We start from the raw sequence: 24,697 nt of genomic DNA on the forward strand, positions 1-24,697 counted from the left end.
TGTGTTGTGATAGTGGTGCTAATTTGGTGCATTTTCGATGGTGTGATGTTACCAGCAAATGGTGGTATACAGGCAGTAGGTTGTGAAAGCAGCTGTGAGCTTCAAAAGTTAGAATTTTTAAAAATCACACTAATTGTAACGATAATAACACATAATGTAAGTTATAATTTCATATAATTACATACATTGTAACAAGATTGAAATGTAAATAAACATAAAATGTAAGTTACAGTCACTACAACAAAAATTGCTTTTTGTAACACATAAAAGGCAACATTCATGATTCAAGTGTTGCAAAATGTGTCTACCGCAACGTTCTAATGTGTGAATGTTGACATTATTTAACATAATTGAGATTTGGCTATATTTTTAAACTGTATGCTGCTAATGTCGCCATTTTGCAATGTTTATTTAATGCTAAGAACATTTTTATTTTTCGCAATGTTTAATATCCATTGTTAAAAGTTAGACGTATAAAAACGGTCATTGACTATTGTGGATACTTAGATATAGTCTTCTGCAATGTTTTAATAAACGTTGCAAAATGTTTCTCTTTCACAATGTTTATCAAACGTTACAAAAAGATTTCTCTTTCGCAACGTTTATCAAACATTGTGAAAAAGTTTCTCTTTCTCAACGTTTATGAAACATTGTAAAAGGAGATACCTCGCACATCTCATCAACTCAGGCCCCATTTTGGGCAACCTTAGGCCCAATTCAAAAAGGTGGCCTCATAAGACTTGATTTTTTTTTCTAAATGAAAAAAAAAAAAAAAAATCAGATTGAAAGTGGTCATTCCTTCCTTCTTTCTTCCAGTCTTTGTGTGTTCATCCAAGTGATTCCGTGTGCCTGCTCCGAATCAAAACTTTTAGGATTAAGCTTCATACATATAGTGGGTTATCACTGATTCGTGAAAATGAGCAGAATCATCGGTTCCCATTCCTTCCTTTCTTTCCATCTCTGTGCTTACATGCGAGCAATTTCTTGTGCTTGCTATGAATTAACACTCTAACCCTAAGCCCTAATTTAAAATGATTTTTTTAAATTTAAAATGAAAAACAACACCTAGTGTAATTTACAGAGTACTTACTAGAGCAAATAACTTCAATTTTTATCATCAAAATCTGGTTAATTGAATTTGTGACTAGTACGGATAATTGAGGCCAGAGAAATTAATGGCGTGTTACCAGATCTCTTAAATTTATGACATGTGAGCTATGCGCTTTTGACATATGACCTGTGACCAAATCTTTTAGATTTGTGTTAAGTGACTTGAGCCAATGGTCTGTGACCATATTTCTTGAATCTGTGACCTATGCACTTAATACGTGACATATGATCTGATTCAATGACATGTGAATTATTCTTTTGGGTCTATGACCAAATCTTTTGAATCAGTAACCTATGCACTTTGACATGCGCATTGTTACATGTGACCGTAACCTAATTCAATGGTAGGTGACCAAATCTTTTAAATCTATGACCTTACCTAATTACCTGTAACCAAATCTCTTGGATATGTGACAAGTGACCCGTACAGTTTGACTAGTCACAAATTTAAGAGATTTGGTCACATAAACTCTATCGACTGGGAATGCAAAAATCCCCACATACACAACTCCATCTACAGTTAAAACTCAATCAGTTAGCCAGACCATCACCATCACCCCCATCTAGACATCTCTCCTTATTGCTAAAACTCTAATGACTAAGAAGGTAACCAACCCTACCACCAACACAATCTCCACAACTCTACCCACTATTGAAACTCAAACAGATGGGTAGGTAACCAAACCTACTACCAATACTATCTCCACAACTCCACCTATTGTAGAAGCTCAAACAGCAGGGCAGGTTGCCACCTCCCTCCACCACTAACACCTTTACCATTCCACTTATAGATGAAACCCAAACTCGAACACCTAGCCAACAAAATACAAACACAATCCCTGCTGCCATAGTTCTACCTTCAAGTGAAGCCCAGATGGCTAACCAGCCAAATGCCATTTCAATTACCCCTAAAAGCATGAAAGTAGCATGTAGCGGCTCTGTAGTGGCGAACAACTCCTCGGTACTCAGATTGCCAATGCAAAGCACCACTTGTTTACCTCTTGGGTACACAAATAGTATGGGATGGGTAGAGAGAGAAGTCGTTGGAAAGTATGGAGGTCGGAGTAGAGAGAGAGGGGAAGAGAGAGAATGGATGTGAAGAAATGATTTGGAGATTGAAATTGAAATTGTAGGGTGCACTGTGGATGGGGGTGGGAGTGGGCATTATTATTTCATATTAAAAATTGATTTATCGCCTAATTTGTGAATAATTAAACCTTATTTCTGACTTTAGCACAATGATCTTTAAAATTGAGCTATGGTGTAATTTTCACTTTTTCTATTTTAACAAAGCATTATTGGTTTATCCTAAGATGCAAGAAAACTACTATCATTTTAGAAGGGTCTCAATTCCCTGATCCCAAGACAAGTGAAATGAAGATTTGACTAATTGACTTCCAAAAGTTGCATTATTGAAAAAAAAGACATGGTTTAAAGAAATTAAGCTTCAGTTTGGTAGAGAATAAAATTTTAATTTTAATTTAAACTTCCTTTTGGCCCCCATTATTTGAAATTTAATGTTTGGAATAGTTTTTTTTGAATGCATGGTTAAAAAAGAATAAAAGTTTTGGGATTACGTGTAATATTGTTTTATTGGAGAATGTATGGTTAGTAAAAGTGAGAGAAAAATGAATAAAATTTTAACGAGGGCCAAACAGGAGCCAAGTCAAAGTCCACAATCAATTTTAATCAATTTTTTTTCATAGGATTTGCATATTTTCAACCACACGTATCATTATTATTTTTTATCAAAATTTGCTAAAAATTGATTTTAATCATCACCTAACAAGGACTAAGAGTTATGCTATATGTACATGATATTTTATCTCCCTGACACGGCAAAATATCCTATACAAGTGGAATAGTCCAAGGGCTAAATATGAAAGTACTTCAATGTAATTGCACAAAAGTAGCATGGAAGCAATTGAGAGCTTTAATGGCTGAACGATGAATACTATGATTTTGAATTCCTTACAATAAGAGTAATGCTTTTTAGTTTCACTTTGGTTATAACCCTAATCTATATGGCGTTAATGTAACATTAAATAATAAATGCAATTAATTGAATAATTTAATTTCACATTTCATTTAACATATCATATGACATCACATAAACTGGGGTTATGGGGCCTAAATAATATTATTTTTACAACAAATGCTCGATTTATAACTCACTTTTATAGATGCACATCTCTACCGACCTTCTAGTAGCTATGTGCCAAGGCTCTTTTCAAGTGGTTTTTTAATAAATCTAATGCAACACTTGTATCAATCTCAACCCGAACTGTGTGCTCAATTCTAGCCATATTTTAAAGAAAATACTTTATCATGCCATCGATCGAATTAGACCTAGGATCAGATTGATTCGACTATTCCTTTAAATGGGATTGACTTAATTCAAATTTGAAACCTGAATCGAACAATCCTAACTGTTATATCTATAAATTACGTGACATCCATGTGGCAAAGGAAGTCCCACATTGGTTGACTCAAGATCAATAATCAATTTAATTGGACTAATTTAATCAAGCAACCTCGTCATAGGCTTTAGCTCGATCCATTAGCCCCACTTGGTCCATTTCCATTCCTCTATATATAGAGAACATGACATAACTTTCAGTCTATTAATATATAATTTCAAATTTGGCAAATGTAAGAAATTTTCCAAAAATCAGGCAGTATTAGTTAAATAATTAATAAAATAATGTTACAATACCATACAATTTATAATCATAGCTACTACTAGTTACAATTAAAAAACGTCACAGTTTCAAATTACATGGGAATGGTCTACAAATTTCATGACTACTCTTATTACATGAAGCTTACATATTATTCATTGATCACAATTTTATTTATTTATTGGTGACAATTATCTAATAGTTGGTACCAAACGTTCCTCTTTTGACCCATTCCGTCCTACCAGCACCACAAAAAAAATATTGGTATCACCTCACCACCACCATCTCCAACGTCCCACACAAATCACCACTATAATCCATCACCACCGCCTCCAAATATACCATACACATAGCACAAACAATCACACACATGCATCACAAATAGATCCACAAAACACCACCTCAACAACCCAAAAGGCGCCGCCCAAAATAGGACACAGTATCTGGGTCGATAGATTGAACAAGGGACTCCCACCTATTCCTCAGTCCATAACCACCACCTTCATCTTAAAGTCGTTGGTAGTTTAGCAAGCTTTTAAGCCTTGAGTCTATTGATTTTGGGGAAGTCAATTTAATCCTCCAATCATGGACCTCACATCACCGAGGTTGCAATCATTGATTGAGAGGAAGCCTTTATTGTTAGAGTTGAAGAAATTCGATTGGATCGACTTTTCTGAGTCGATTAAGTCAAACTTGTTGGCATCAGTGCAAGAAAACATCAGCGCAACTGCTTCTAAGAGTGCGATGAACATCATTGCACCGACTACTAGAAGCACATGAAGGAGGATAGAAGGTCGATTTTTCTGTTTACCTCATCTTCTTGGTACTACCATGGAGGCAGAGAACGAAGTGTTGGATTGGACTCTTTCTGGATGTTGGACTCGACGATGGGTGTGATTGTTCCCTATGTGGTCAAAGTCAATTATAGAGGCCAGAGTTGGTGGTAGATAATAGAGAGAGTGTAGAGAGACGGGGCTCGGTAGACCCAAGCCTAAGCTGGGGCCGAGCTCCATTTTGGGGACACGGGTTTTGCCCGAGTCGGCCCGTGAGCTCGCGAACTTTTTATTAAAAAAAATAAAATAATAATAATAATTATTTGAAACTTAAAAGGCAGCAGTTTGCTGCCTTTTAAGCCAGCGAACTGCTGCCTTAAAAGGCAGCCAAGCTGCAGCTTGGGAAAGGGAAAGGGGAGGTGATTGGGGTTCCGTTGGCCACTTGTCCACCGAATCTTAAGATCAACACTGAATCAATGGACTAGTCAAGTTTGAATTGAAATCCAGGGGCAAACGAACATATCCATTACAGGATATCCTTATTCCGGGTAAAAACAATACATATGTACGAGAACATGTTGCCAGCTTGTTAATGCAAGAAATGTACCTACTACTGTATTGGGTTGGTGCTTATCAATTTTGTAAGCTGTCATAGATCACTTGCCCCACGCTTCTATTATCATTAAACCTTCAAATTAAATTCAATAATATTCGCAATTAGTGCGCTGTTATGTAATGTTTGTTGCATGTTTTAGGATTAAGATACTACTTACCACATGACCTACACATAATAATTATAAAAAGAGTTAATTTTACGTTTGTAAGAAAATTCAAATTGATACAAATTTTTTTTTATTTCCAACAGTTCATAGATGGTAACTCAGATTTAAAAAAAAAAATAAAAAAAAAAAATAATCCAACATGTCTACGTTAGTAGTCTCAACGACGTTTATCCATCTAGTCAAACTCGAACAACACAACTAATAAAACAATTGTCGGAGAAATATCCAAAATCCACCTTTTGTCTAATACACTAAGCTAAGGTAAATCATAAGACGAAAAAAATTGTGAAATTCAGGTTTTGGGAAAGAATCTTGTCTATGTATTTATATAAGAAATTCAAAAGGGATGACCATGCATCAAAATAACACTCATTTGTCTACTCATCAAAACTAACAACGAGACGTTTGATTATACGTTAGTATTGTTTTAATTGAATTATTATTTGTGACATCGTTATAAACTTAGGTGGCTAATTGAGTAAGAATGAATCTTCTGTGGAAAGAATAAGTGTCGGGTTAAATTTTGTTTCAAACTATTGTAATTCCCAAAATCAGCATTTGAGCATTTAATAAATGAAAGTACTTTATTATTCCGCGTTTATAAAATTATTCAAATGGACATTGTACATTATCATTGGTTATTTTTAAAGAAGAATTAATAATATCTATCAAATCTAATAATTTCTAATTAAAGATAAAAGTATAGTCCATATAGTATAAAATGAATGAATGAATTTAAGAGAAGATTGTTCTTTTAACTACAGATAATTAAAGAAGCTAAAACTTACATGTTGATTTCTTTACTTCGTTAGTTCTAAATTCAAAATAGTCACTTGAAGCTTTGAAGAAAGGAAATCTTCCAAAATTTCCTATTTATTTCCTCTTTAATATTTACATTTGGAACTTATCTTTTTGTTGAAAACATTGGAAAAATGTATAAATTTCCAATAAATTTGTTTCAGATGTTTGGTAAGTATTATTTTTAATTATTAAACGATTTTTTGATTGATTAAAATTTTAAAAATATTAAATTAAGGAAACGCCTTTTTATATATATATTTTTTATGCCTATGCCTCACATAAAGTCGTCTAACCCATAACTTGGTCTCCACGCATCGCCATACATTACGTCTTTTAGAACACTGCTTTTCATAAAGTATGCAATTTCTTCATATATTTTAAAACACCAAAAGATGACACAAATTTACGAGTTCACACAAATTGAAAGTTAATATCAACTCAAAAATTTTATCATTCACTTCTGATATAAAAATTCCATTCAATGTGCAAATTCTTTTACATATCTAACGCACCAAAATATAATATGTATTTGTCGATTCGTATATAAATGAAAGCTAATAACTACTTTAAATATTTTAGAATTCGATCACACTATGAGGTCATAAAAATTACACAAGCTCAGAAATAATAATAATAAAAATTAAGATAATATGTCATAAATCATTTCAAAAAAGAATATTTACTTTATAAAATTAATGTAAAATTTCATCGAAATGTTAGAAGATTTGGAATCCGATCAAACTCATTGTTCATTTGGAAATTTTGGATATTTTAGGAAAAACACCATCAAAGTATTATATAATATAAATAGGTATGTTTATGTATTGAGAATGAATTTTACCTATCACGGATGTCTCACATATATGTATAAGATTTATTTATGTATTCACATGTCCAATTTTTAAGGAAATAATATTTAAAAAAAATCTTGCTAATGAACATAATAAGGCAATAAATTTTGAAATTATGTCAAAGAATCAATATTAGATTAGAGAAAAGTAAAATTTATTTTAACTAGAATTGAAATTTCTCAAATGCCCAATTTTGTAGTTTTTATTTCAACTCCCCGAAAATTGATTACTACACATTTTTTTTCTTTTATATATATTTTCGTACTATTCCATACATTTTCAACAATTTTATATAGGATCTGTTTGAACATCATTATTTGAAAAAAATATATTCTTAAACAGTAATTTAAACATTATTCCACCCCACACATTTTTCAATAAAATAATATTATATGCAAACTCAAAACTTTTTTTTTGATCACACATTTTCCATTAATCTACTATTCCAAAATGCATTCTTTAAAAATAATGTGATTCAAGCACACACAGAGTGTATAGTAATGTTAAAGAGGAGAGATATCAATGAAAACTCGAAGCGAAAACTGATGTGACATATTTTGAATTTTCAGAAATGAGAAGTAAAACGGAATTTGCCAAGTTCACAGAGGATGACAAAATATCTCACTATTATAAATGAGGTTAATATGGTTCCTACCTTGCTTCCAAGAAATCTTGTATCATTAAAATTTGGAGTCTTATCTTATTCGATGTTGTGTCGTGCTTCCTAAAATTGAAGCGAGCGCCAATTCAATCCTACTTTTTTACCATCATAAAGTTGACCTAGATGACTTGTTCCATCTAGAGCATATCAGACCCTATTTCGACCCGTTATCACGCCTAACGTTTGACTCTGATAGGCGGTCAACCATTCGTTCAACCAAAATCATAATTCATACAAAAGAGCGTAGTCTAATTACCTCAAACACCTCAATCCCTCACGCTCCAATCCGTTTCCCAACTATCTTCATCGTTCCCCTTCAAAGCACGTGCATCCTTTTTCTCTAGTCACGTGCTCCCCACTTCTCCAGTTTCGAATTCGACTCTCTCTCTCTCTCTCTGTTTTTCTTCCCCACGCCACTTTCTATACAATATTTATACATTTCCCCCAAATTCAATTCGTACACAAATGGAAAAAGAATCATTGTAATTCAAATTCATTGTAAAATCAAGATTCTCAATAGGATGTGAAGAAAGAGAGATGCACGCCTATAATCGGCTCCCGAGTAGCGGACACAACAGCCCATCTTCGCCGCCGTCTTCGCCTGTTTCCCGTTCGCCCCGGCTGCGCCACCGATCCTCCGCCTCTGGCAGACCGGGTCGGCCCGCACCGAAAACTCTAGCCCAGCGACTCGCCTGGATCCTTCTTTCTGTCCTATTAAAACGCCAGGGCATTTTCTTATTTGCACCCCTTTTGTACATCTCGTTTATTCTGTTTTACATGGGGACGGTGTCGTTTGACGTGGTTCCGGTTATAAAGCATCGGCCGGCGCCTGGATCAGTATACCGGAGCCCCCAGCTCTATGCGAAGCTTCGGCCCGAAATGGACTCGGATAATTTCTCTGTTGATACGGTTAGTATCTTGCGTAAACAGAAATTCGAATTCTTAGAACTTTTGTGCTGTTTGTGAGTTTTGAATAATGTGATTTAAATTGAAAAATGACTGGCTTTTTGCTTTTTGGTGATTTTGACTCTTTCCTATCATAGTATTAGTATAGCTGCATTAATTGTAATGCCTAGTAATTTTCAGTTAGTTGGACAATATAACATGTGGAAAATTAGTATATCAAAAGAAACTTGAATGTGAACGTTGTTGCTTCTTGAAAATTTAGTACAACCTTAGATCTAGAATCTGTGAAGTTAAAAAAACAGCTCTCTTCTGGCTTTAGATTGATGGAGTCGATTTAAATGACAGATACTGTACGTCATCTGCTTGGATTTGGTTGTGCATATAGAAAATTATGATCTTAGATTCCCGAATTTTGACAATTAACAGTACTTACCTTTCCTCACAGATTTTAGTTATGCTATATTTCTTTTGAATTGGAAAAGATTACGATGTAGTTGTCCAGGGCTTTGTGTTTATTCCCCTCTCCCTGTCCTTGAATAGCGTAGCTAATGAGGTTAGTGTGCACATTTGTAGCCCGAGACTCAACTTGTTGATATTAGAGTCCAAGAAACACTGATGAAATTGAAATATCTATTCTTGTGTTCTGGTCATCTAACCTTTCTTGTTGCCATCAATATTTAAACAGGTTGAGTTGTTAATTAATTAAATTTATGCTTGGAAATCAGCATTTTTCTGAGGCTATTTTTATGTAACCTTTCTATGAGGGCTGTGAAGGAACATCCCCCAGCAACCATCTATTATGAAATTTGTCTTTTACAACCAAGATTCTTTGCTTGCCTTTTGACACCTTGACGCAGATATTAGACTAGGAATTAGTTGAAGCCAGTTGATATTGAACCTGAAAAATTGAATGTACATGCCAATTAAATCCCACTATGGTTCTTTGTGGACCATTTCTAGCTCCTGCAATCTCATTAATAACTGGACTGGTCGAAGTTCTTTGCGCATGTTTCATTGCTTGCTGAACATGGAGGTATGTTTGCACGATCTTTTAAAGAATGTCAGTAATGTATTCTACTATAAAAAGTGTCATGATTTGTGGAAAACTTCTTTTTAGATTGACTGCAGATTGATGACCAGATCAACATTTTTTTCAATTAACTCATAACTGTGATTGATTAAAAGCATATTACTCAAGACAAAATCCCCCCTTTGCTGAATTAGTATTATGGTTACATAATGAATCAGGTATAAGCTGCAAGTAGAAAAATTATAGGTTTACTTGAAGTGAGGTATATAGTCATCATCTGCTAAAGTCGATAGCTTTTCTAACCTTAATGTGGTTTTTTATTAACTGGAGACTAGTCTTGGAACATGTAAATCTTCTAAGTTTTACACCTGTTCTTCTGGTTTGGTTCAAATTGTTTGACTGGGTATTCTAACTCTGGATTTTCAACTTGAAATGCTTTGGTGGGAGATTTATCCATGATAATGCAGTGACCCTATTTTTGCATTTCTTTTCTGCTCTTGGGCAATGATAATAGTCTTGTCATTTTCACTTTCTTTCTAGATTTGGAATAATTAACATGTGATCTTTGTTTGCTTTTGTAAATGTTACTTCAAGTTGGAAAAGTGACTTTCGAGTCTATCACATGCATGAACTTGTTACTTCGCCTAGTTTGCTTTAAACTCATGCCTAGAAAGTCAAATAAACATGGATAGCATATCTGTTATAATACGCAAATATAGAAATTACTGTGACATGAAGTAACTATTTGGTGGAAGTGAGATCTAGTTCTATCTTTCACTATTGATAGTTCACTGGATTGTGGTGCCATGTGATGGCTTATAATGGTAATCTTTCAGTGTTCTCCCTTAACCAGATTCCTACAAGGGAGGGTCTGAATTTATTTTCAGTTGTTAAATATTTTGAGAAGCCCTCAAATGACACTGACTTCTGTATTTCCCAAAAAAAAAAAATGCTTTTTTAATTTCAAAAAAAAAAAAAAAAAAAAGAAAAAGAAAAAAAAAGAAAAAAAGAATTGCAATTATGATTTGATAAAAACATGTCTTAAATTGCTGAAAGATTGTTGATTAATGGTTTCACATGCGCTTTCTGCTAAGGCTAATTTTGAATTTCATTCTAGATATCGACAATATGGAAACACTCTTATAAAGGGGGTGAATGGAGACCATGCACAAAAAAGTCGTCAGGAGGTAGGAAAATTGGTCAATGCTTGCCAACTCCTTTTTAATTTTTCTTTTAAATTTTAGATTTATACCTATTAATTTTTCGTACCAAACAGCCTAACATAGTTTATGTAAACAGCGATTGCAGGCTTCATATTTTGTGACCACTGTTGGCAGATTTTCGCACACACTTCTGATATGATATTTTCTTGATCTTTCATTAGTTTGTGTGGAATAAAATCCCCTCCATTTATTTCACACATTTTCTAATTCTATTTACTTTTTATTTTTGGTCTGACCTTTCTAAGTCATAATCAGAAAAAGAGTTACTGGTCTTGTGATGAAAATTTCTGTTTATGTGAACCGATTTGATTTTCTCCTCTCTTCCATTATTTGCCTCTGATCCTCATAATTAAAGTAATTTGGTAGCAGCCATGGACCCAGAAAATTCCTTGCAGATGGTTTTTGCTGTTTTGATTTCGTTAGAATCAAGTCCTTCACAGAATGTTGTATGTTGGATAGTTTAATTTACTTTGTTCTTGGATTTTGATTAATTTCTGGAAATTTATCATCCCCTAAATTGAACCCTCAGAAGCCACTATATTATAAGAGTGGGTTTTCTAATTGGTGAATGTGAGCACCAATTATATTTGCAGGACTTGGGACTATAGATTGCCGTTCGCATGCTCCATTAATGATGCCATACCTATTCACTTCTAGCACATCACTAGCAACTGTATCTCTGGTCTCCATGAATAATTAGTGCATCTGATGAAAGTTTTTATATTGTTCACTTTGCTTTGGAGGATTTGACTGCCAATAACCTAAGCTTTCTAATGTGTCGTCAGTGGGCATCTAGTTATGAAATCAATATATATCATGCCTTTGGTTAGTGATTTTACACAAACAATTTATTTTCTTCTCAATTTAATGCATGACTGCCTATTGTGGTTCCCACAGTTTTTGCATCTAGCCACTGCAAATGCTAATTAATGCTTTGCACCGATAGGCCTCCTTATTATGTTGGCATCTATACAATGATGCTAAAATTATTGCATTTATTATATTCTCGATTTCGACCTGAATATAGTTTTCTGTTTCCATTCGTATTATTTTTGTTCACTATGCCGTGGCTGCTGTCGATGTTATATTGCAGTGCCCTGACTAATTTGTAACTCTTTATTATTGACTAGTCATAGTCATATTTGCGTTTTACCGTGTTTTTAAATTTTTTTGTAAGCGTATGTTGAAAAGTTCACAAAAAATGAAGACGGTAAAGTTGAAGGAAAATATTTCATAATACATATAAAATGCATATGACATCAATATCATCAAATCATAAAGATAAGCACAATAAAGGAAATTTTGAGTTTGGATTAAATTTCAGTTTTATTTATGAACTTTATTAACTGGTCCACAAATTCAAATAATTCTTGTGTTTTGAATTATTTATTATGGTTGATGAGGCAAAATATATGTTCAGTACTTGAAGTTTGTTTTGTTACTTCCTATGTAGATATTTTCTATCGAAATGTTGCTTAATTTTAATTTTATTCTTGATTCTCTAGTCTTCTGTCCTGGAGTTTCTATAAAAATTAGTTTTTTATACAATTTATGTGTATATTGAAGTATTTTTCTGTTAGCTGTACAAACACTGCATGGTGATATTGATTGGCATTTCATTAAATATGTATCCATGTCTATTCTATTTCAACATGGGCGATTCTCAATCTTTTGCACTTCCTTGCACGCCATTTTTACTGGCCAACAAATTGCCTCTTCTATGTTGAATAATGTATATTTCCTTTTATTATTACTATGATTATTATTCATTTTTCTTGTGTTTCCACTCATTGATCTTATATTATTCTTGCTTATTTAACTTATATTGATATATTCAGGATAATGTGCTTTCTTTTTACCACTCCATTTTTTAATTTTTTTTTAAATCGTATGTGTAATTCAAGATTTTTTGGCTTATAGTGATAGTTTAGTTCTTTTATTTATTTATTCAATATATTCATTTGTATATCCGAATACTTACATTCATATTCCATATACAAGCGTTGAATGGGTGGTGAAGTTTGAATGTGATTTTTAAAATACGTATGTATATTGGCAAAAATATTTAGATACACATTTGCTTTAATTCAGAGTATAAAAGCTATTACTTGTGGGCAAATTAAGAAATTATTAAATATTAGTGAGGACATTGTTGTCCAAAAAGAGATTCTCATATCATATGACAATTATATTATAGATATGCTTCATCTGTAGCTTTATTAAGTGTAGCTTAAGATGATTTTTGTTTTAGGTTTACCTGAGTCAAATGGATACATTTATGTTGAGGCGAATGGTGGTTTGAACCAGCAGAGAACATCGGTATGGCCAATATTATTTGTTTTCCTCTTACAATGCTTCTACTTTCATAGATATGCAGCCTAAGCAATATCCGTGCTCTCTATTTGTTGTTTTTGCTTTAGATATGCAATGCTGTTGCTGTGGCAGGATATCTTAATGCTACACTTGTAATTCCCCATTTCCATTTTCACAGCATTTGGAGAGATCCAAGGTGTGTAGTATTATTATCACATCTACATGTGCAATGTGCATTAGTGTAAACAAAGGGTTTTTTTTTTTTTTTTTTAAATGCAATCATAATGGATATGAAAATACGTAGCACCTTTTGCTGTTGCTGTGTGTAAACCGGAAAGGATGGCCATGGCCAGTCAGCTTATGCTAAGTAGGCATCATTGAAAAATGAGATCCATCATATTGATGAAATATTGGGTCCCACTATGCAAGTAATGTGCTTTTGATTCGGCCAATGTCAAATAGACCTGTTTTGCGTCAATTTATTTCAATATGGGCCAAATGCATTTGACGTTTAACTTTTAGATTGTTTTGGGGTGGTAATATAATCCAATCAATTGTTTCCTTGTCATTTTGGTTGAAGATGACGTGGCACTGCCTATGCATGTTCGCCATGAACTTTGTGGCGTATCTCGTATCTCAAAAGTGAGTCTGGTTACTGTCACAGTGGCAAGACTCACTTTTTTGGACCTTTTTGATTTTGAGATAGAAGTGTAAAGCAATATTCAGTTGATGAGATGATGTCCTTGTCTTTTCCAAGATAGAAGGTTTGACGGCAGTTTTATATGTGCAGCAAATTTGGTGATATTTATGATGAAGAGTTTTTTGTGAAAGCACTAGAAAATGATGTTCGGATAGTGGAGACAGTTCCAGGATACATAATGGAGCGATTTGACTACAATATGAGCAATGTGTACAACTTCAGGATAAAAGCATGGTCATCCATCAACTACTATAGGGATTCTGTTCTTCCAAAGCTACTTGAAGAAAAGTGAGTAATATTTTAACGTTGTCATACATTATAGATCTGAGTGTGGAATTTTTTTCTTGATTGGCATAATGGTTTTGAATATTTCTGCTATTCATGATCTGAAAGTAAATTTTTTTTTCTTCATTCTATCCCTTATGACACTGCTATTCTTTCAGAATGAGTATAGTAGACTTCTAATGCTGTCAATTCCATTACTACCACGTATTCTTTAGTCATTATAACTTTTCCTTTTATATTATTACTTTTTCTCTTGCATCTATTGGGATGAATATGACCGGTAGGAATTCAATTAGGAGCTAAAATTTGTATAATTCATGGATGTCAAAATTGTTGGAGGACTTTGGATTCTAGTAAGGACCTTGACCTTCAGTGATAAGGCCTGGACTGGGCATTGTGTTGATGGATATTTTACTTAGGTTTTTCTTTTTCTTTTCCTGCATTATAATTTCTTGAAATTATTTGCTTTATCAATTTGGAAAATTTTCTTTTACAATTGGTCAACACAGGATTATAAGGATTTCTCCTTTTGCAAATCGTTTGTCATTTGATGCACCTCCACCAGTTCAACGTCTAAGATGCTTGGCGAATTATCAAGCTCTGCGGTTTTCAAGTTCCATTTCTGCTTTGGGCAATACCTTGGTTTCAAGAATGAAAGAACGCAGTGCAAATAATAGTGGCAAATATATTTCTGTGCATCTTCGCTTTGAAGAGGTTAGTTTATATATTGAGGCACTTTATTTTGTATGATCAGCTATGAAAATCCTTGGTAAGCATTTATCATCCTTTTGTATAGGACATGGTTGCTTTCTCTTGTTGTATATATGATGGCGGAGATGGAGAAAAAAGAGACATGGATGCTGCAAGGGAGAGAGGTTGGAAGGGAAAATTTACAAAACCTGGTCGGGTTATTCGTCCTGGAGCAATCAGGTTGAATGGGAAATGTCCCTTAACACCGTTGGAGGTATTACCTTCTATACTTTCATCGCTTTCAATTTTTAACCTTTTTATTTTTCCTGACATGTGCATTGTGTACGAAAACACATGCCTTTTATGCTTTCTTTGATTTTTGGCCTATTGGAAGACTACCAAAAAACATTGACTGTCTTTTTCTGAACTGTTCCCAGTTTGGAGTTTTCCTGTGTTCCTCTTTCATACATATGTAGTTTGACTTAATAAAAATATGATCACTTGTGGAAGGAAACTTCCTCTGTTTAGCATATTAAGCTGTTCACTCTTATTAGGCTTCTTATCGAAGAGTTGAAAGCTGGTATCTGATGGCATATATATGACTGAACTGGATTGGAGAAATGCTTTCCGAACTGTACAAGTGAAGATTAAGTTTATATCATTCGGTTATGTTGATCTGTGAGATGCTATAATAATTTGTACATTCACAGAATGAAATCATAAAGTTGAAGTCGGTATCTATGAAATTGGATTGGATCAGTAGTGTAAAGTCCATTATATTATGAGGATGAAATATGACAATTACTGACTATAAACCTGAGGGAGCACAGATCAGATGAGCTGCTGATTGTAACTATTGGAACAGACGTTAAACTTAGGAATTTCAAGAGATATTGTTCCACAACACATAAACCCACTGCTGCTTTCAGACATTTAATGCGAAGGGACAGAGCTTATGGATGCCCATTCCGTTCTCCTGCAGAAGCTCCTTCTCAAGAGTTCAAACAGACAGAAGAGAATCCTGCTGCTAAAAAAGTCCATACCATGGGATATTTGGCGTGATTTGTTCTGTTAAGCCCTTTCCAAATTCACAGGATAAGACTTGTGAATCCTTTGCAATTTAGAACACTAAAATTGACTGAATCCTCAGAGATAAATCTGCACAGCTGTATGAAATTACAAGGTCACTAGTTTAAGCAGATTTCTCCAGTTTTAGTTTTTGTGACAACCCGAATTCTTAACAATTCGAGTGTCACTAAGTCATAAACTAAAACTAATTTGAAGAATATTCAAACACAATCATATAAATTATTAAAGCACTTACCTAAATTCAAATAATGTAACGAGTTTAATAAATTAACTTGAAACGAGAAATATCTTAAACTATTTAAAATCAAATGAAATAATAACAGCTTGACAATTTAATAATTTTAATATTGAAACTTTTGCCATCATAAACCCTCTCCATGCCAACTATTTCGAATTGTCAATTATTTGAAAGTAGAGACATAATGGGCAATAATAATTCTCAGTAAGCGTGCGTGGATAATGAATTCATATATGTATTTCTATGGAAAATTTTTAACTTGCATAGGGGACACGAAAATTGGACCGAACTTATGTGGTGCTTAATTCTCGTGGATAGCGCTATTAAACTTTGGTCTATTCTTAATAAAACATACGTAACATAGGCCAAAACATAACATAGCCGTTGAAATATTACGTACATAAACATTAGCAATCATAAACATAAAGCACAACTTCTTTTTTATGCGACAATTCAAAATGATAAAAGGAATTATTGTTGGAAAGAGATCTTTGAGCCACGTGTGCGGTTGATTATTCATGTGTGATTGTATACTATATTCAATATAGAAATGATGAGAGAAAGAGAGGAGGTGGAGAGAGAGTTATAGAGAGAGAGAGAGGGAGAGTGTATAAATAGTTGTTGAGTGGTAGTTTAGTGTTGAGTTTAAATAGTGTGAATTCTTAATAATGTGTAGAAAAGTGAAAGTAGATGGCTAGATGTTAGGCATGGTTAATGCATAAATGGTGTATTATCATGAAAATGGTCAAATCAATTCATTTGGTTTACAACTTGGTGTAATTAATGCATGTGGTCAAATCTTTATTTAAATGGTCAAATAAATTATATTGGCTTGAAATTTAGTGTGAATAATGCACGTGGTCAATAAATCATCTTTAATCAAGACCAATAGGTATATTTGCATATGTTTTACACATGATTTCATTTAACTTCCAAAATAATTTTCCACTTAGGTCCTCCAACTATTGGTCAATAACCGATAAGGTCATTAGTCTAGGCCAATAACCAATAAGATCATTAAACTTTAATAATAGTTCACCTAAGTCCTAAATTTTTATCTAACAACTAGTAGCAAAAATTTGGGATGTTTCAGTTTTATTCTGAACCCACTCTTGATCTTGATAATTCCAAGATCTGCTAGAATTTGATATGTACATTTGATACACCTCAAAGCCACTTGAAATTGATTGTTCTAATTCAGTGTTTGGGAAACCTTATTAGTAATTTATAATTTACTTTTCAAAGCCAAACATTAATGTTAACCAAACATTTATAGAACCCACAACTACTATCCATTTATCCGCCACTCATTTCTATCACGGTATATTTTTAGCTACTTATAATGTTATCCAAACACACTAAATATCTGCTCTCATGAGGTCTTCCTACTTAATTTAACCTAGTTATTTAAATGATTTCATTTGCTAATCTGTCTATATTTTAGTATCTTTTATTTATGACCTATCAATGTGTCTTCAATTGACCAGGTCGGTTTGATGCTAAGAGGGATGGGTTTTGACAAAAGTACATCTATCTTTTTAGCATCAGGAAGAATATATGACTCTGAGAGGCATATGGCTCCACTGCTTGAAATGTTTCCTCTTTTACAAACAAAAGAGATGCTGGCATCTGCTGAGGAACTAGCTCCATTTCAGGTCTGAATGGGAGCTTTTCTTTCATTCTTCCGTATCTTTTCTTCCTGTTTTCCCCGTTATTCTTTTCATGATCTTATTGAAACCATTTTATGACTCAATTTACTGTTTTTAGAATTATTCCTCAAGAATGGCGGCCATAGACTATACTGTTTGTCTTCACAGTGAAGTATTTGTAACAACTCAAGGCGGAAACTTTCCCCATTTTCTTTTGGGTCACAGAAGATATCTATATGGGGGACACTCCAGGACAATTAGGCCTGACAAGCGGAAGTTGGCATTATTATTTGACAATCCAAATATTGGGTATGCGTTTCTTCTCATCACTCTGGTTTTACTTTGTTAACTACAGTTGGAAGATGGCATTACATTTTGACCTAAATATTGGTATGCCTTTTTTCTTTTATCTTTTTTTTAGTTCATCATTCTGGTTTCCAATGAATCAACATCTGTTAAAGTGGCAGTGCATGCAGTGTCGTGCTGAGGAATATTTTAATCCCATAATCAATATGAATGTGACTTATTTGCGTTGTTACCTGATATTTCAAATAGCGGGCATGTTTATTTTTTTCTTAATGCTACTTTCACATGGCTAACAGTTGATTCAGTTATCCCACTCGTGTAGAATCATGCATTGATATTCTTGATAATTTGTGTAGGTCTCAGTTTTGTTTTCTCATTGTATACTGATAGTATAGGTTTGTCTTCATTAACAAAACTTTGTTTATGAGGGGCAAAAAGATGAATCAATAAACATAAATTACTTATATATTTTTGAGTTTTGACATATGAGATAATAACTTTCTAATTTAACAGTATTACAATCCCTGTCATTACTTCAATGGTATATTGTATTGAAATTTTTGACGACTAAATTAAAATATTTAAAAATTCACTATGACTATTAAAAGAATATGCTTTAAACAATTAATTGTTAATTAATCAAGGTACTAAAATATGTAATTCAAATACTAATAAGTTATGTAAAATTATTCAATAATAATGGGCTAAAAGTAGTAATTTGCAAAAAATCTAAACTTAAGTCATTCAAGTAATAAAATGTTAATTAGGTTTTAGTAGTTTAAATATAATTTATATTAAATTAGGCCATAATTAATTAATTATCAAATAAAATTAAATATTAAAAACATCCAAAATTTTTATCAAATTAATAATTGTTAAATTAGGTCAAATATACTACTAGTTAAAATTTTTATATATATGCTCAAGTATATTACATTAATTTAGGAAATAATTAGAACATGGCTGAAAATAGTAATGCGATAATTCTTTAATAATTTTAGCACAATATGTTTACTAGTGACCTTAAAAATTTTATTAGAGTTTGCAAATCATACCGAGCTGTACTTTTTGGAAGTATCAATTCTCAAATGTATTAATTTTATACTATTAAAATAATATAATTTAGTATAATTTAGAATATTTTATATGAACAGTAATATTGCATTGCTTTATTATGCACAAGTATTGTAATGTTCTTTTCAGTTGTGACACTTATCTCCTGTTTGCCAACCATTAAAACAACACTTTTTTTCTCGCTCATTTTTAACCGTACATTCTCATAATAAAATATTTTGTATGTAAACCCAAAATTTGAAAGACATTTAAAAAAAAAAAAAAATCACTATTTCAAAACTCAACCCCCCCCCCCCCCCCCCCCCCCCCAATTTTTTTTTTTTTTTTTCACTTAATTGTGCTACAAGAAAACATTTTGCCAGTCAGGGGCGGAGCCAGAAACATTGTTCAGCGCGGGTACAATTTAATTAATATCGAACTTTGAGTTTTTGACTATGGATTTAATAATGATAAAAATATAAAATAATATTATGATAATACTAAAAATGATATAGTTTATAAATTATACTTCTTTCTTGCGAGTTTTTATACTTTGACATCATTGTAAAATAACTTCAAGTAAACTAGATAGTAATGCCGATGAGCAATAACAAATAAAAAGAATCCCGCCTTAGAACTCCCGTCACTCCTATTGAAAATTCCTCATAAAATAGCACCATTTATTTACTTCAACTTCATTTTATAAGTTGGTTTAGCAGGAGGTCAGTTTAGAATGATATCACCTCTCTGGGTTTGGGAATTGGGTTGGGTGAGCGACAATTTTTTTGTTTTAATTTTTTCCTTGGGCCGATGATTGGAAAGCCCAATAAGCTAATACCCAAAAAAAAAAATATGAAAGGGATTGGGTTGAGCCCAAAGTTCAGTGCAGGCAATTCTATTGGGCAACAGGGGCACTTGCACTCAATTCTATTGGGCTCCGCCCCTGTTGCCAGTGACACGTAATTATAAACAACTATGCATTTTTGCTCAATAAACTTGTGGTACTAAATATAAACAACAATAATAACAAAGTCTTTTTGCTAAATAAATTTGTGGTTAGCTGGTGTGAACTTTTATCAAATTTTATGATATCACCTAATATAGAAGCTCAAATATACATACTAAAAAGGGTGCTACTACTTGTAAGTAAATTAAAGAAAGTTGGTAGAATTTTAAAGCTCTATAAAATTAGAGTAGATATACTATCTAGGTGTATTAGAGTGGATTAAGGTGTAGAGTATATTTTAGTTTTTTGTTGAAAAGAATATTATTTGCACTTTCTTTCTTAAACCAACTAAATAGCATAATACGGAGTGAGGAGGAGGTCATATTATGCAGGATCAGAAAGATAGTGCAAATAGCATATTTTGAATGTAAAATCCACCCTACTATATCTTATACTATCTCTTTTAATTTTATTTATAATTTCTTGTACGGTCTAATGCGGTGTGCCAAACATAGCCCCTAGTGGAGCAGCCAGGAAACTTTTCAAGGATTGTGTTTATGTTTATAACAAGAAAATTAGAGGAAAGCATGGTAAATTCTAGTCCATTTCTTCTACATCGTGTTTAACAAAAAACGAAAAATAGGAGAATGCACATATGTTTACTCATATTTTAACTTCTGGGTAAAAAATTTTAATCATTAATACACGATTCTTAACAATTTTGTATTTAAACATATAAAAAATATTTGTCTATTTGAAGTTATTACTGTAATATACAAATAAACTAGGTTTTCTTGAAAGCTAGAGATGGATAGTTGATTGTTATCACTGTTTTCCCATCACAGTCAACTGTGAAATCAAAGTACCCATGTTTCTTTTCTATAATGTATAATTTCGTTAGCAGTAGTTTGTTTTGCCTATATGACAATCAGAACATTGAATATTTCTCCCCACTTCTTTGGATATTTAGTGCACTTCTTGTTTTTGTTCTTGGTCAAAGGCCATGAAGCATGAACACTCCTACACTCCTTGGATACATGTTGAACATGCTATGTGGCTGGGTCCTATTTTTTAATTTTCCAACCCTTGAGGAGACTCTCTGGACCTTGAACATGTATCTGGGGCTGTATCCGATGCCACGTGGTGTGTCCTTAATAGTTCATAATTTTGATCTTAACAAGAACATGTCCTGGATATATCAATGACATCGAAAGCTACATTTTGGTATATGAAATTGAGGAAACTTTTAATTACTTCGAATTTGTTTTACATCTACTATAAGCATTTTCTTTCTCTAGTACTAGTAATATATAGTTTAACCCAAAGTTATCTTAGTATACCATTCGTCCGCAAAAAGCGAATCTTAAAAAAGGAGATAGATAAAGATATGGTCGTAAAAATATATTAAAAGAACATAAATCTCTTCCTTGATGTTTATATGCCTAGAAAAATTTGATTGTCCTTGTCTTGTCATGTTCATGCTTCTTAGGTCAAAGGACAAAAATGACATCCACTATATGTATTCAAAACAAAGTCGAGAAATTTAACAGGAGAAAAGCCTAAAAAACCTTGTTGAAGTATGTATACTCTTATCTTTTCTTCTCCAGATGTCGTTTATTGTGGCTATATCATGGGGTGCTTAGACTGAAATTATTGGATTGTTTGTATATTTGGCAACAACAGAACTTTAGTCAGAACCGGTCCATTTCCTGAAGTGCTCTCATCTCCCTTGGGTACAAGAAGATTGACCATAGGAAGCTTATTACACTTTGGGCTTGCCAAACCGTATTTCATTATTAATGTACCTAGACATTGCTGGAAACCTCTACAATGCTATGTTGCATCTATTATTGTTTTGCTGAGAGAAGATGGTCAATGGGAAGTATCATTGTGCCTTGTAGTAAACCATCTCTTTAAAGGCCTAAGCTTTTAAAGAGGGTTGCATTAATTTAAAATAGGCTTTTAAAGAGGGTTGCATGTTTTCATTTTAATTCATTTCAACATGCCCCCTCTCGTATAGGCTGGGTCTATTTTTCCCACCAATGACCTAACACGTGCACACCTGTTAATTTTCACTTCATTCGGTTCAAATTGCTTCTAGATTCTGCGTCTAACTCTTGTTACATTTTAACCTTGTTAGTCTTTTCAATCCATTTTGGTGTTGGTATTTCTAGGTGGAAAAGCTTCAAGCGGCAAATGCTAAATATGCGTGCACATAGTGATTCGAAGGGAATTGAATTGAAAAGACCAAATGACTCTATATATTCATTCCCGTGCCCAGATTGCATGTGCCGAATTAACAAGACAGAAGATTCGAGATCATCATCAGTAACGTGATATACCGGGGAAACCAAACAAAAGGTGTTCTTGTTCCCGTAATTTGCATGCACATTTTGATGCTAACCCTCATTTCTTAATTGTGATTCTTTCAATTTTTTCCCCTCTGGATTGGTTGGAGGTCGGACACTGGACTCTTGGATTGGATTGGATACAGAGATGCCAGAAGAACGATTAAACTAACTGTTCCTCGGGTGTCAGGGTTAATTGCGTTGCCTCTGTGTAGACGATGCAAGAAGAGAACTCCAAGATATTTCAACAGGGAAGTAACCTGGTCATTAGTTTTGCATCAATTCGTGGTTTCAGCTACTGCATCTAACATGTGAAGTAACAAAGCAGCCGTTTGCTTAAAATGGTGTGTTGACGTTTGTACTCTTGTAAATTAGTGGTTTCAACTGTACTTTAGACCACAGAAACAGGATAGGCATTATACATTACTCTAAAATGTAGCATTAGTTCTATTTTTGGTTTCCCAATTTCAAATTTTAAATGCCAGATTCGGAGAGACAAGAAAATGCATTTCATGGAGTCGTTCGGTGGATCTTTTTTCTGGGTGTTGGATATATCTTTCCCTCTTTGTTCACAGATTTTGGTTTTGTTCAATATTTTTCCGATGGGAATTTGGTCCAATCTCGTTATTGGGGAGTGGGCGGGTTCATGCATTTTTTTTTATTGAGCGTGGGGCCCCTCTCTTGCGAGGGGTGTGTACACGAAATAGCAAATCTCATTGTCAAATAATAGACAGTGCAAAATATTTCAGAATACAATCAACTTAGATTGAATTAATTGGAATATAAACATATTACTTCTTGATTTATTAATGAAATGATATCTTGATTTATACATGAAATAATATTACATGGAGCGGAGAGTTATTTAAAAAAGAAAAGAAAAGGGAATTTTAATATTGACTTTTGGTCAAGAGTATGGCTAGTTAAGTGATTTTCAACAATGCCTTCTAGTTCAAATATATATATATATAAAGAACATCAAAATAATTTAATAAAAAGAGTAGATACAAGTCCAATAATAATTTCTAAATTTCATATTTGTTTTAATTTTACTGGTAAAAAAATTATGGTTCACTATTTTCCCTTATATTCTACTTTAACTCCTCTCTTGTCCACATTGTGGTAGTTTCCTTTATTTAGAAAGGTATATATAGAAAGTTGTAAAATAATAATTCAAATAATTGTATAGATAGTCTCTCTACATTTAGATAGTCGAATTCACTCTTTAATTTTAAATTTTAACTGTAGAGAGTTTAATGAATACTTAAAATAAGGAACTAACTCACTAAAAAAACATGATACTATTAAGAGCTTATTTAAACCATTTAACTACAACAAAATCACTAAATTTAGATAAATTGTTATTTTATTGAGTCAAAACTAGAGATGATTAAGATATTCAGTTGCATGAAGTAATTGTTACACAATTAATAAAGATATTTACTTCAAAGCAAGAAAAAGTAACGAATTCAAATAAAGTTGGAAACAAAAGTGTGTTTAAAAGTAGTGTTCTAAAAAAGTCGAGCCTTAAAAGCGTAGATGTAAATACGCATTTTCTTAAAATCATTAAATAAATAAGACAATGCATGCCAAACAACTAAAATTGTTTGAATTTTGTATCGAAAATTGGTTGTGACCAATTTTAAATGATTATTTAAGTGGAATTCCTTATTTGGTGAATGAGAAATTAAGTCAAAAGTAAACCGCTTAAATTCTTGAAATTACTGGAAAATAGTATAGAATATTGTGGAATATACTAGAAATATATGGATGAAAATATGTGTCTTTTCATATGAAAGGTCATGACCTTTGGCGTGATTAATTTCCAATAATTATGAATTCCAAGAGGTGTCTTTTGGTGTGGGTGTGTTTTTTGACATACTTTTCCAACTACTATATATTAGCTCCCATGTGTTTGGATTTTATCATTCAAGAAATTCAGAAATACAAGTCAATAGATAATTCCATATCATTCCATCACATGTCTACAGTATAATTCGCATTAAACACTAGCATCAAAGTCATGGTTATGGTAGAGAGGGGATCTTGTTCGAGTTTGTTAATCTAAGCCATTTGAAGTGCTCCTATGGCTAGACGTGGTTGTTGTATCTTGGGAGATAATTGTCTGGAAAGCCGTTAGCACCGATGCGGGGCAACTTCATCTTAATGACAAAGTTCGATCCTAAGGATGGCTTGCTTCCATTCAAGAATCGTAAAGAGATTAATCCATATTCATACATTCGGATTAGGTAACTATTATTG

At 33.0% G+C, this 24,697-nt stretch overlaps 1 protein-coding gene across 1 annotated transcript; it reads left to right on the forward strand.

The window, feature by feature from the left end:
• Positions 1-7,910: 7,910 nt before the first annotated feature.
• On the forward strand, positions 7,911-22,991 carry LOC111395218 (protein ESMERALDA 1-like). The gene is made up of 10 exons (XM_023021214.1): positions 7,911-8,568; positions 10,713-10,782; positions 13,070-13,137; positions 13,239-13,327; positions 13,922-14,119; positions 14,626-14,830; positions 14,913-15,080; positions 17,621-17,788; positions 17,901-18,091; positions 22,262-22,991. The coding sequence occupies exons 1-10, from the start codon at positions 8,197-8,199 to the stop codon at positions 22,422-22,424; spliced, it is 1,692 nt and encodes a 563-aa protein (XP_022876982.1). The 5' UTR covers positions 7,911-8,196; the 3' UTR covers positions 22,425-22,991.
• Positions 22,992-24,697: the final 1,706 nt, after the last annotated feature.

The sequence above is a fragment of the Olea europaea genome, chromosome 1, assembly GCF_002742605.1.
Source record: "Olea europaea var. sylvestris chromosome 1, O_europaea_v1, whole genome shotgun sequence".
NCBI classification, from domain to species: domain Eukaryota; kingdom Viridiplantae; phylum Streptophyta; class Magnoliopsida; order Lamiales; family Oleaceae; genus Olea; species Olea europaea.

Bases quoted from the DNA above. Each gene is read 5' to 3' on its own strand.
- LOC111395218 (XM_023021214.1), top strand. From the start codon at position 8,197: ATGCACGCCTATAATCGGCTCCCGAGTAGCGGACACAACAGCCCATCT. The intron at 13,138-13,238 runs GTATGGCCAATA...TTTTTGCTTTAG, and splicing joins TGAACCAGCAGAGAACATCG to ATATGCAATGCTGTTGCTGT. The intron at 18,092-22,261 runs GTATGCGTTTCT...TGGTATTTCTAG, and splicing joins TTTGACAATCCAAATATTGG to GTGGAAAAGCTTCAAGCGGC.